We start from the raw sequence: 12,661 nt of genomic DNA on the forward strand, positions 1-12,661 counted from the left end.
CTCCCTTTTTTCGTTTCTTATAGTTTTGTTAAAATAACAAGATAGTAGTATTGAGTTAGAGAATTTAATTTAACTTTCTCTTTTTATTCACTACTGCAAAACCAATTACTAGTCAACAAAGCAGAAAGCGTAGTAAACTGTCTTAACACACAAATTTGAGTCTTTCACGTATCGTGCCTATTGTTTACACATGTACTTGGTTTGGGTGGGGTGGGGAGGGGACCTAAACAGCAGAACCGAAACTTTTATGCATGGCTACACCTACACACATCCATCAAGGTTAAGCTTGTGCCTCCCTCTGTTTATATCAACATATCATGACATTCCAGAAACAGTAAACACCCCCGTTCGGAGGATAGAAAGAATGATAGGGAGTTCAAAATGAAAGAAACATGAAGCTTTGAGAGGAACTTTCTCCTCATTGGAAGAGCCTCACTGAGACAAAGGTATTCTTTTCCGGTTTCAGCGCCCACGATATCAGATATATACACATTGAATCTTGATCTGTGTTGCATGGCTGGCAATCCAAAAGAAATACTAAATTGCGCCCAATAAACTATAACTTCTATGGAATTGTGTCCATTGGGTAGCTACCAAGGACACGGAGAAATCTTGCAAATTCCTGCAAAAGAAAGTAATAAGTTATTCAATCCATTATACTATATACTGTCTGGTGTCTTTTGTTCTTATTTTATTAGAGGTGAGGGGTGGGGAGGTTTGAGAGGAAGAGATTGTAATTTCTAGCATCAGTGTGTCACCATGTGGCAAAACCACTAGTACAAATAAAAGTTTCAGAAGCCAAAATATAAAGAGCATGATCTCGGTATCTAAATTACACAATACTGACCTGCAGATGTCCCAAAGCATATTGGGCACGGGGCTCTGCCATAGAAGCTTCAAAATCAATGTAAAAGAGGTAGTCGAAATACCTGCGAAACAGATCAATCAATTGTGTAGAACGGAATTTTTGTGGCATATCTACATTACCCAAATCTAGAGTCATCTCATGACTGCGAATCTAAGGTTTCTATAAGTACGTAGAATTAGTGTCACCAAATACTTAAGCAAAAAATTATTTACAAGTCATTTCTTTGACTTAATCTTATTGTTTGTGGTCAAATATACATTAAAAGAAAAAGATGTTAAAGTTTCTATGATACTGGCTTAGTTTATTGCGTGGATGTGTAAAACTTATCATATTTTACATCTGATGCAAAAGAGTATACCACTCACTTGGCACTCCCTTCATTGGAATCATCTACAACCCTTAATGGACGTTGTCTCTGTGGGCGACTCTCTATCTGAAATTGCTCCAAAAGGAGATATTGTCAAAGGTATTGATATAGTGGTGAAAATGAAATAGAGAAAAAGAAAAGAAAAAAGAAGGTATTATCTGAGGTTACCTTTGTCAAGTTAATTCCCCTAAGAGCAAACACTGCTAAGGCTTTGAATAGTACACCGGGACCTTCTTCAAGAGTGAAAACAACACTCGTCTATGAAGAAGATTTACAAATAAATATTCAAAATATTAATCAAATACAAAGATATGAAAAAATAAAAGCCAAAAACAAAACAAAACAAAGCAAAGATTTATACCTTATATGGCCTATCAGTCCCTGGAATTATTGGTTCTCTAGCAAGTATCAGAAAGCGAGTAATATTATCGTCATCGTCCTGGCCAGCGCAAAGTGGCAGCAAATTAAATCAAGTGGCATCATTTGTAATCCACAACAGCTATCATCTTAAGGAAAGAAAACAGAGGTACAATAAAAGGTCTAAAAACTCCGAAGTATCCATCCGACAGTATGGCAGAGGGTGACGCAGCTTTGTAGTATGAGATCAGCCTTTGTTAGTAAATTGTAAAATGCTCAAAGCAAGAAAATTTTGACGTGTGGAACTCCATGTAATGCTTAGAAGAAATTGCTATACGGACACCCTACCAAACTAACTTCATGGCATGCTGAGACATTGGTGTAAGTACATCTTTTGCTTGCTTAAGTAGCAGAAGGTGAATTCTCAATCCATCCAGATGTGTACCATATCAATACAAAACTGATTGTTCAAACAGGGAAGGAGACTTAACAATATATTAAACCCAAAAATAATTTCTAAAAATCTAAAAGAACAGTCATACTTGAATTTTTTCTGCAAGAATGTCAAGCCCATAGATTTTTGCAGCTCGAGCACTTGCAACCGCACCCGTATTTCTTAGGCCAGTTGAGGCCACCATCTGTACAAAATGTCCTAATCATTAGCATATAAACAGCCCTAATGCCTATCACAGTGTGCTTTGACAGAATACAGAAAACGAGCATTGGTGACCTGCGCAGCCAGAGCAGAGTCATCAGCATTGATTCTGACGATTCCCAAACTGCTTAGCGTCATCTCACATTGAGCAAGAGCCTGCAAGCGAAAATGTTCGCAACAAAACGTTTGAAGACCTAGGTCTTTCATTTCAAAGATTAGTTTATATATGCATGCATGTGTGCCATGTATAAAACTAATTAGCTCCAGTCTAAAATTTTCTGCACCAGTCAAACCAACTAGAAGGTGGCTAAAAAGTGCTAGGTCAAGGAGTATAACCCAGTTTGTTACAAGTTCCAAACCTAAGCAAGTAATTACAATGTGTTAGTACTATTTGGGAGTTGTGAAAAAGACCGCTAGTAGAGGTTACAGGACAAGACAAGCCAATTATGGAGGAGCTCCACAATTGACCCTTTCCCAGTGGAATTCACTCTTGGAGCAAGCATGAAGGATATTGTCAACTTTTAACATACTTACTGGTACTATCCATCCTAAATATTAGCTATCATTACAGATTTTTATTTTGGATGTGCTACAAAGCAATTAAGAACCTAAATTACCTAACTGGGACAAAAAAATTATTGTTGCAAATGGTCAGACAAAATATTCATCAGCTTTCCTTGTATGCAAATATAAAAGTAAGAATAAAAAAGAAGTGCAAGACCAACCTGAGGATGGCTTAAAACCCGTTTTAATTCCTCTTTTGTTACATCAGGTAATCCCAAAAGACAATGGTTCACTTGCAATTGTACCTCTCCAACTATGTGCAATCTATGGCGAAGGAGTAAGTCATAATTACGGTGGATGCTTCCACCAACAGAATTCTCAATAGGAAGAACTGCTTTATCCACTAACCAAAGTTCAACTGCCTGTTAAATAAATAAAAATTAACTCAATCAAGGCACACAAACAGGAAAATATAATAAAAAGGGAAAATTTTTTAAAAAGATTATTCAAACCTTAAACGCAGCTTCAAACTGGTCACATGGGACGGTCTCACACTTCGGATAAGCTTTTAGTGCAGCGTCCTCACTATATGCCCCCGGTAACCCCTAAAACCAGAAAAACAACTAACATAAGAACGAAAAGAAATCCATAACCACCAAACGGAATGCAAGCAAATAATGAGAAGATCTACCTGGTAAGCAACTCTCACTTTTGAACCATCACTAGGAGAAGAAAGGTCATTTGCTGTCAATGGTTCTGCAATTAATTCATATTCAAGCTATGAGATGCAAGAAAGAAACAATCGTAAGAGAAAACTGAAACTAAAGGATCAGTGGCATGAAGCAAAATTGTAGTGCATTAGACAACGACAAATATAAATATCGCTGAAAATGGTAAATAAACAATTGCGTAGACAACTCATTCCCATAAATTACAACAAAAAAATTCTTCTCAATAATTGGATGACCCCAAAATTAAAAAAAATCTGATTGTTATACTGCATCTTGAATTCAACCTGTTGGATTGGCTCCACTTGAACATGGGTTAATAGATGTAACCCAAAGATGAAAATATCTGTCTATATACCTATATATCCATATATATTTCTGTTTTTTTAAGCCACCTATATCAATAAGGGGATGGAAAAATATTACTGGTATCACAGCCGTCGGGATATTGATGGATTTTAGCATTAGTATGAATTGTCAAAATGTTTTTGCACATTCTAGTGGTGGAAATACATCTTAATTTCATTAATCAATTTATTGATTTTTATGAAATTAAGATGTTTTTGCACATTCTATTCATCTTACATGAGTTTTTTTTTCTTCTTTTTTTTTTTTTACAAAGTTCCTATTCATTTTGTTGTTTATGTAAAGTTTTCCCACGTTCCCAATGATATCCGATATTTCCTTAAATATGAGATTACAAATACTGAAGTTTCGATCCATATGATATTTCTTTAAATATGAAATTATGAATATTGGTATTTTCACCGATATCAATACTTTCATAACTTGACTTGTGCTATACACATGGGTCCTGTGTTTTTCTCAGAGAGCCTATTTGAGAGTCCTATCTTCCAGAGTAAAGAGATTTGGCTCTGAAAGAGTAAGGCACTTACTGTTACATTTTTAGATCAACCTTGTGATAGTGGAAATTCTCCTAGTCCTCAGGCTGTCCTGTCATAAATTTTTATGTATATTGTTCTTAATTTCATTGATTCGATCCCTAATCTATATGGTTCACGCCAAATTAGTTAAATGCACCCATGTTACTGCTGTCCAATTGGACAGGCGTCATGTATAGCACTAAAAGCAGAACAAAAATCTTCTTCACGATGCTTACCCTAGTAACAATGGCCATCTTAGAAAGTAAAGCCGCTAAATTTGCAAGGATGGTAGATATTCAAAAGCATAGTAAAGGAGCCAAATGATTCTACATTGCCCAACAACTAGTCATAAGCTAACTTTGTTCTTCAACTACCGGATTTCTATTGTTCATTCCCAACATAGGTTCATTGGATCGCAGTAGACCATTCTATGTATACATACAAGTCTCTAACTGACAATTTAACATAAAGGAATTGTGCAAAAGAAAAATTAATAGCTTTTGAGTCAACTCACTAGGAAGAAGGTTCATATCCTTGTGAAATGCCCTGGACTCATTGTCCTCAATCCGTTGAATTGCCCCCGAAGACTCGGCTCCGGTCAAGTTTGGCTTTTCATCTTCAACCGGAGTGATAGCTCTCTGAGCCGAAGCAACACCCAAACAACAACATTCCCATTTGCGGAAACTCAAATTGAAAGCCAACCCAGAACGAGTTGAGCCCAAATCTGAGATGCCTGGATGCGAACAAGGGGTTTTAGCATAACACCAAGTGGGTGCACCCTTGACAGCCATGAATAAGCTCAATTTCACTGAACCCAGAATAATACAAAAACCCAAAAGAGAGTCTCAGGCAAATCCAGGCTCATGTGAGAGGATGTAGTTGGTGAAGGGTTTGTTGGATGAAACCCAGTAGCACATTGTCAAATTGGACGAAAATGGTGGCTGGCTTTGGACCCCACAAAATTGTACTAGAGTCTTTTGTATGTGTGCTACAATGTAAGGTATAGTCAGTGGGTGAAAAAAAGTGTAAGAAAATTCTGTGGGTGTTGAAAAGTATAGAACTGAGAGAGAGAGAGAGAGAGAGAGAGAGAGAGAGAGAGAGAGAGACCGACAAGTCGAAGTGATTAGATGAAAGGAGTTTTAAAGAGGTAGGTGAGCAGAATGTTGTTAGCTACACCTCACACGTTGTTGCCTCAGCCTCGGGTAAAATAGAAAGAAACAAAATTAGCAAAGCTATAGAGAAGAATTGAAGCTGAGTAAATTTACTGATATAGAAGAATGTTTAATATTTGAATGAAAGTATTTATGAAAGGATCTGGCTTTTAGAGAGAGAGAGAGAGAGAGAGAGACTTGTAGGGCTAAATTGAGGTAAACCTCCCAATGCTTCTTGTGAGTTGCATCCAATCATATAGATGCTGCTGGATGTAGAAGTGGAACCTAACATTTTTGGTGAGGAAAGGTAGGGTCGACTTCACTTGTTAAAAATTTTATTTCATGGAAATATATGTTTTTGCTGTTAACATGTTAAGTTTTGTCTACAATTTATAACACTTCAAGTGAAGTGGCTTACAGTTTATTATTTCTTTCAAGATATGAGTCACCAACTGCCATAGACACTGGCCAAATACTCCCACAGCAATGGGGCGATGCCCTTGGAGTTTTGTGTTGCCCCGGCGTCAAGAATGGGACATTGCCCCTAAAATCTTCAATCTGAGAATTAATGCGAGCAAAGAGGATGTAGAATGTACGAGAATTAAACTTTCATAATATATGTACGAGTATGTATTTTACTCTTGAAGTTACCAAATTATACCTAAATTCCGCGAAGAGAGAGACGAACTATGAGAGTTAAATCTATATAATATAAAAAAACCTCTATATTTTATGTAAGTATTTTATTTATCATTGAATTTGAAACTATTAAATAAGGATTAAAGTCTAATAAGAAAACGTCAAGAGTTAAACTTCTATAATTAAATGAGAATTAAATTCTGATAAAAGAATGTCAAGAGTTAAAATTCTATAATAGAATAATTATTTTACCGTTAAAACTATGAATCAATTTGGTCAGAAGGAGGAGCATTTAGTTTGTGAATTTTTTTGTTTTTTTTGGTCGTTACCTTTTATTTTTGCCGTCTTCTTCAAGCTTTCTAAATATGGCAATTTTGTTGTGGATGAGACAAAAAAGGCTGCTATCTCAGAACTAGAAGGTCCTCCTGACTCATGTAACTATATTTCTTGGTTTATAGCGGCAGGGCAACTAGGTTCTCTGCACTTCACGCTTGCTTGGTTTACCCAACAAGTAAATAGAGAATATAATTTTTGACACAAATGGCTCATTTACCATTTAAATGCGGCCATCTTTACATGGCCTTGTCTTACCAACTGAGCCCAGTGATCCTAGCTTCCAAGGCCGAATAACCCTATGAAAGAGTCCAAACATCATCATCACAAAAAACCAGCCCAATCAACGATCAAGTGCTTCTACAGCCCATTATCTATTTACGGGCTTGCTTAGGCAAGCTGTGGGTCCCAGCCTGCAGACCAAATCAGCCTAACCTCTAACCTAGGTTTGCTTACGTCAGCGATGACGTCAACAACAACAAAATTCTATAAAAAATCTTTAAAAATACTAAAAATTTCAGATTTTTTAAAATAATAAATACTTAGTCATATTCTTCACTTCCCACACCAAAACTCTATACAAATTCCTTTCATAATATCTCATGTAAATAATGGTTGTCATGACAATGGGTGGAAATACCACAACCTTTTGTAATGGCTGTCACTATTCATGTAAATAGTAACAACCTTTGCCTTTTGTCATGGCAAATGAGTGGAAGTGCTCTTATCACTCTCTCATCGTAAATATATAAAAATTACCAAAATATTGTGAGTTAGGCGAGTTTGCCAGGACAGTGAGCTCGCTCCTCTGCACTTAAGTTCGACTTCCCCTCTTTCTAGATTAAATTAATTTTAAAGACTATCACTTATTTAAAAATAAAAATATAACCAAATATTGAATTTGTAGAATGATTTTGATACCGCGGCCTGAAAACACTGACTATATATTTGGTGTATAAATTAAACAATAGTTTTTAGTACCCAAAAAAAAAAAAAAAAGAAGAAAAAGTTTGAAGTTGGTTGGTGGCTTGCTTTACTTTATCAGTTGAAGCGTATGTGTCCATAGATTAGAGTGAAATTCGTTTGGATTTGGTCCAGCTTAACCCAAACACGCTCCCTCTTACCTCTTCTCTCTCTGTGACAACAACAAACAAATTCACGACATACAGGCTTTTAGACGCTGACTTGACTACTCGCTCTCCGGCACAACATCAATGGGCCCCACAAATCATTCTGTAATTCCTCAGTTTTGAATATAGACAAAGGGAACATAATTCATTTTTAATGAAGATTAAATATATAAAATCATACGTAACGTAACTGTTCATGGATAACAAAAATAAATTTTGCAATTTTTTAAAAAGCCTGTATGTCGTGAATTTGTAATTTAGTTAAACTTGATGATAAAAGACAAATCAAACACAAAGGAAAAAAGACAGAAATTCAAAGGACGACGAGAAAAAACCAAACAAAAGAAACGGAGGAGGAGGAAAAAGCACTTACATGGAAAGAAATATCCCCGACCCCTTGCCAGAAGCTTAGAATCAACAAAAGCCGTGCCGCTGAGCAGTACGGTTTTCGAAACCCAAATGACGAAACTGCCACTCCACCCTCTTCTCGTTCTCCCATAACATTCCATTCCCCTTTCCTTATCCAATTAAACACACTCAAACTCTACTCTCCTTACGCAGTAACGGAGGCACCCAACGCAAACCATGTCCAAATCGTCGGCCACTTCCACCGCGTCGTGTCCGCCACTCAAACCCGACGACTATTCCCACAGCCCGGTCCACTACGCCGTCGTTTTAGCAGACCACACCACTCTCTCCCGAATCGTCTCCGCCCTTCCCCGACTCGCTGATCCGACTCAGATCCACACAGAATCCGACTCGATCTCTCATGAACGAACCGCCGACCAGATCTCAGCCGTACTCGACCGCCGCGACGTCCCCCACAGAGAAACGCCCCTTCACCTCGCTGTACGACTAAACGACGCCGTCTCCGCCAAAATACTAGCCTCCGCTGGCGCTGACGTGTCCCTCCAGAACTCCGCCGGCTGGAACCCCCTGCAGGAAGCCTTGTGTCGCCGGAGCTCCGACATAGCTCTAATTCTCCTCCGGCTCCACCATCGCTCCGCTTGGGCCAAGTGGCGCCGCCGCCTGCCCCGTGTCATTGCCGTGCTCCGCAGAATGCGAGACTTTTACATGGAGATCTCGTTCCACTTCGAAAGCTCCGTCATTCCCTTCGTCGGTAAGATCGCTCCTTCCGATACGTACAAGATCTGGAAGCGCGACGGGAACTTGCGAGCCGACACGTCGTTGGCCGGCTTCGACGGCCTGAAGATCCAGCGCGCCGATCAGAGCTTCCTTTTCCTCGGCGACGGCGATCAAAACCACGACGTTCCCTCGGGATCGTTACTAGTCTTGAATCGCGACGATCGGAAAATATTCGACGCGTTCGAGAACGCAGGGTCTCCGATGAGCGAGTCCGATATTGCCGGTTTCTGCTCCCAAACGAGCGTGTATCGGCCCGGCATGGACGTGACCAAAGCCGAGCTCGTGGGACGGACCAATTGGAGAAGGCAGGAGAAGACGGAGAGCGTCGGAGAATGGAAAGCTAGAGTTTTTGAAATTCACAACGTGTTGTTCAGCTTCCGCTCGAGAAAAGTCGCCAATGGAGATGCTGACGTGGCAGGGAGCGAGCAGGTGCTTCCTCTTGAGCTAGACGAAGACGACGATGGGTTTTTAGTGGCGGAGAATCCAAGCTTTGGAATGCCGAACGGTCGGAGGCACAGTAGTTTTGTGAGGGAAGACAGGGAGTTCGCGGCATTGGGAAGAAAAAGCGTCGACGTATCGTCAATGGCCGCGGCTGCGCCGCCAAGGCGGTCCATGGCGGCTCCGCCGAGGAGATCCATGGCGGCTCCGCCGAGGAGATCCATGGCGGCAGCTCCTCCGAGGAGGTCCATGGCGGCAGCTCAGCCGATGAGGCCTATGGCGGCAGCTCCGCCTATGAGGCCTATGGCTGCGGCGCCGGTGCAGACAAAAGAAAAAGAGTACGTGAGGAGCTTGAGGCCGTCTGTATGGTTAACGGAGCAGTTTCCGCTGAAGACGGAGGAGCTGTTGCCGTTACTGGACATTCTGGCGAACAAGGTAAAGGCAGTGAGGAGGATGAGGGAGTTGCTCACCACCAAGTTCCCGCCAGGATCTTTTCCGGTGAAGGTAAGGACAACTTGGACATTTCGAACTAACTGGGGCCCAGTCTTGATTGGGTGGGGTTTAATTGCCTGTGTGGGGTCATGGGTCTTTCTTTTTTGTCTGTACTTTGCTTTGCTTTTTTGGTGCTTTTTATGCTTGATGAGAGAGCCTTAAGCTGTTTAAGCAACGAGGGCTGACTTGAGCTTCGTGACAATTGAGAAACTGTGGCCTCACTCATACGGTCAGTCTCACGCCTTTAGTGGATCCCACAAGTGAGAGCTTCATCGTTTTCTCATCACACCATTGGATGATATCATACGTTTTGGAGTTTTTTTTGGGGCCTCTGTGGTCGGTGATTTGACTTGTAATGCTTACGATTGTCGGGTTCGTCATCCGACGGTGGTGGTAAAAGTGAGACCCGAACCATCCCGAGAATCCCAATTTTTACAGGCAGGCATTTGTTGTGGGCCCAATTATTTTGCTGACCACCCACCATATTTCAGGCAAATGACCAAACAAAAGAAACTCTAACAATAGAGTTTCTTTGACCCTTGACTCTGCCACGTCAACAGAACCCATGGAGAGCTGACGTTGCATGTTCCCGGTCTTAACGGTTAACTGCCGATTGTGTGGATTTGTGTAGGAGACCAAAGCAGAGTAGTAGATTCAAAATTCATGTGGCACTTGAGTTTATGGACAAACCTAGCTTAGCTTATGGTTTTTGTTTTGTGTCGGACAGGTGGCGATACCGGTTGTCCCCACAGTCAGAGTGGTGATAACATTCACTAAGTTCGTCGAGCTCCCGCCAACCGAGCAGTTCTTCACTCCAATGTCAAGCCCCCGACAGTTTATCCACGAAGGACGAGGCCAGCACCAACATCTACAACAGGAGGAGGAGGAGGAGGAGGAGGAGCACAAGTACAAGTCACAGAAACCATCATCCTTGACGTCGTCTACGTCGTGGCTGAGGCGGAGCAGCAGCCAGTCGGGGTCGGGGAGCAAGCAGAACCTCCAACCCCAACGCGGTGCTCCACCAGCGGCGCAAGACTCGTCCGACCCTTTTACCATTCCTAGTGGATATACGTGGACAAGTATCGAGGACAAGTCTCGCAAGATGAGGAAATCCAAGTCCATCAGGAGATCCAAGTGACTTGTGTAATCTTCCCAATTGAATTTGACACCATGAAATTTATGGAAATTAGTAGATAGATAGATAGATAGATTTTGATTGATGAGGAGTTACGTCATTCGTGTGCTTTTTGTTTTTCTGAAAGTTGCATATATAAGATGATTGTAGATACGGCCATCTAATCTTCAGTCATTTTCTAAATGGAGTTTGGTTAATTAACTAATAGAGTTGCGGGCCGCAACAAGATTTTTGGGTTTGGGCTCCAATCCAATGATGTAGACTGATTTAGTAAAGTTGTTAATCCCCAATTTTGTGTTGTCTTCTGTGGACTAATTACTCAAGCCAGTGATGTCATGTGTTTGCCGTTTGCTCAGTCTTCAAATCATTTGACCCCAAACTAGAACAGTTATGGTGACTAAAGTACTCTCTCTCTCTCGACAGCACTCTTTTACTTTCCTTTGAAGACCATTAGTCATAAAGAACCCTAAAGATAAAGAGCAAAACTTAAAAACATTTTAAGTTTCCAACACGCAATTTGTACTACATTGTAATTTTCGATATATATATATATATATATATATTACTCTCTCTCTTTTGGTTTTGGTCTCTAGATTTATTTTCTTAGGTTGGGCCTAAATTTCATTTGTCACACAACTCAAATTGCATTCGAAATCTCTGCGTTCTTTCAAATGTGTTTGCTTTTTTGCTGTGGTGTGTTCCCTTTCTTAACGGTTAGGAAAGGAAAGAGAGGAAAGAGAGGAGAAAAACTTACATTTTCCATGTTTCATACTCCTTCATCTTTCTTCACATGTTACATGGAAATTTTACTTGAAAAAGAGTGAGAGGACTCAGAGGAAACCAAACTATTATATTTGATTTGATATAAAATGATATTCTTGTCGGTAATTGACTTACGGACAACTAAGCTCACCTTATGGTGTTGTCTGGTGGGACAGGCAACAAGCAATGCCGGTGGTTCTCACAGAGTTGGATGAGCTCTCTCCAACTGATCAACAATTTATCTGCACTCCAATGTCAAAGCCCAAGACAATTTGTCCATGAAGGTTGGGCTCCCCTCACTCATTCTTGGCGAAGCAACGTCCGGACTTCTACTACATCTTGAAATTTCGCATGAAACGAACTCCTACCTACCCCGTTTTCTCTCTCTTCAGAAGTGAAGCTACAATGAAGCAACATGTTTTTCCAACGGATTTTGATATCAATTAATTTTGTATTGATTTAGTAAAATTGTTGATCTCATAGTTTTGTTTTATTTGGAGCAATTAGTCACCTGATCATGTTTTTTTCTTTGCTAAGTGTTCATTTTTTAATCAATTGTTTGTCCAACTCCAGCACACAACGCAAGTCTCTTGACAGAACTGGTTCGCCGATTGTCTTTGAAAGTTCCGTGACAGGCTTGGAGCCAAGGGAGTGCTGACATACAAACACGGTACAGAAGACTCTTGTTCACTCATAATAATACCCCAAAAGGGCCAAATCTATGGCCTTGAATGCTTGGCTGATATGAAGGCAATGCGGCGACAAAAGGATAAAACAAATTAGTTGTCTTGGATATAAGAATTCACATTGGATATAGAAATGACTCGGTCATCTTGAATTCATTATCCTACACTTGAAGCAGTCAATTATTGAGCATTTGCACATTTGGTTGACCAGCTAAACTCAGAAAAGCAAATACCCCTCATTTGGGTATCTGCGTGCCCCGAAGTGCTACGGGGCTCATTTAAGATACCTATGTGCCCCGAAGCGCTATGGAGCTTATTAGGATGAGATGATGCGTCTTGAGTTGAGAACTGAGATGCCTTGTTCGTTAAGGAAAAAGATGCTCTGC

The 12,661-nt window shown here is 40.4% G+C and overlaps 2 protein-coding genes across 3 annotated transcripts; one reads left to right on the forward strand and one right to left on the reverse strand.

The window, feature by feature from the left end:
• Positions 1 to 63: 63 nt before the first annotated feature.
• LOC117626427 (arogenate dehydratase/prephenate dehydratase 1, chloroplastic) lies at positions 64 to 5,510 on the reverse strand. 2 transcript variants are annotated; one of them, XM_034358117.1, is made up of 11 exons: positions 4,878 to 5,507; positions 3,443 to 3,507; positions 3,264 to 3,356; positions 2,973 to 3,173; positions 2,323 to 2,403; positions 2,135 to 2,230; positions 1,597 to 1,674; positions 1,404 to 1,493; positions 1,234 to 1,301; positions 848 to 929; positions 64 to 622 (listed from the first exon to the last, which is right to left on the reverse strand). In XM_034358117.1, exons 1-11 carry the CDS (start codon positions 5,152 to 5,154, stop codon positions 566 to 568), a joined length of 1,188 nt encoding a protein of 395 aa, XP_034214008.1. In that variant the 5' UTR covers positions 5,155 to 5,507; the 3' UTR covers positions 64 to 565. The 2 variants fall into 2 exon arrangements, with proteins under 2 accessions (XP_034214008.1, XP_034214010.1); XM_034358119.1 differs by lacking the exon at positions 64 to 622 and having other exon boundaries at positions 849 to 929; positions 1,227 to 1,301; positions 4,878 to 5,510.
• A 2,450-nt stretch (positions 5,511 to 7,960) lies between these two features.
• LOC117626426 (ankyrin repeat domain-containing protein 13C) lies at positions 7,961 to 11,117 on the forward strand. Its single transcript, XM_034358116.1, has 2 exons — positions 7,961 to 9,704; positions 10,420 to 11,117. Exons 1-2 carry the CDS (start codon positions 8,202 to 8,204, stop codon positions 10,828 to 10,830), a joined length of 1,914 nt encoding a protein of 637 aa, XP_034214007.1. The 5' UTR covers positions 7,961 to 8,201; the 3' UTR covers positions 10,831 to 11,117.
• Positions 11,118 to 12,661: the final 1,544 nt, after the last annotated feature.

Source organism: Prunus dulcis, chromosome 4, assembly GCF_902201215.1.
Source record: "Prunus dulcis chromosome 4, ALMONDv2, whole genome shotgun sequence".
Lineage (NCBI taxonomy): Eukaryota > Viridiplantae > Streptophyta > Magnoliopsida > Rosales > Rosaceae > Prunus > Prunus dulcis.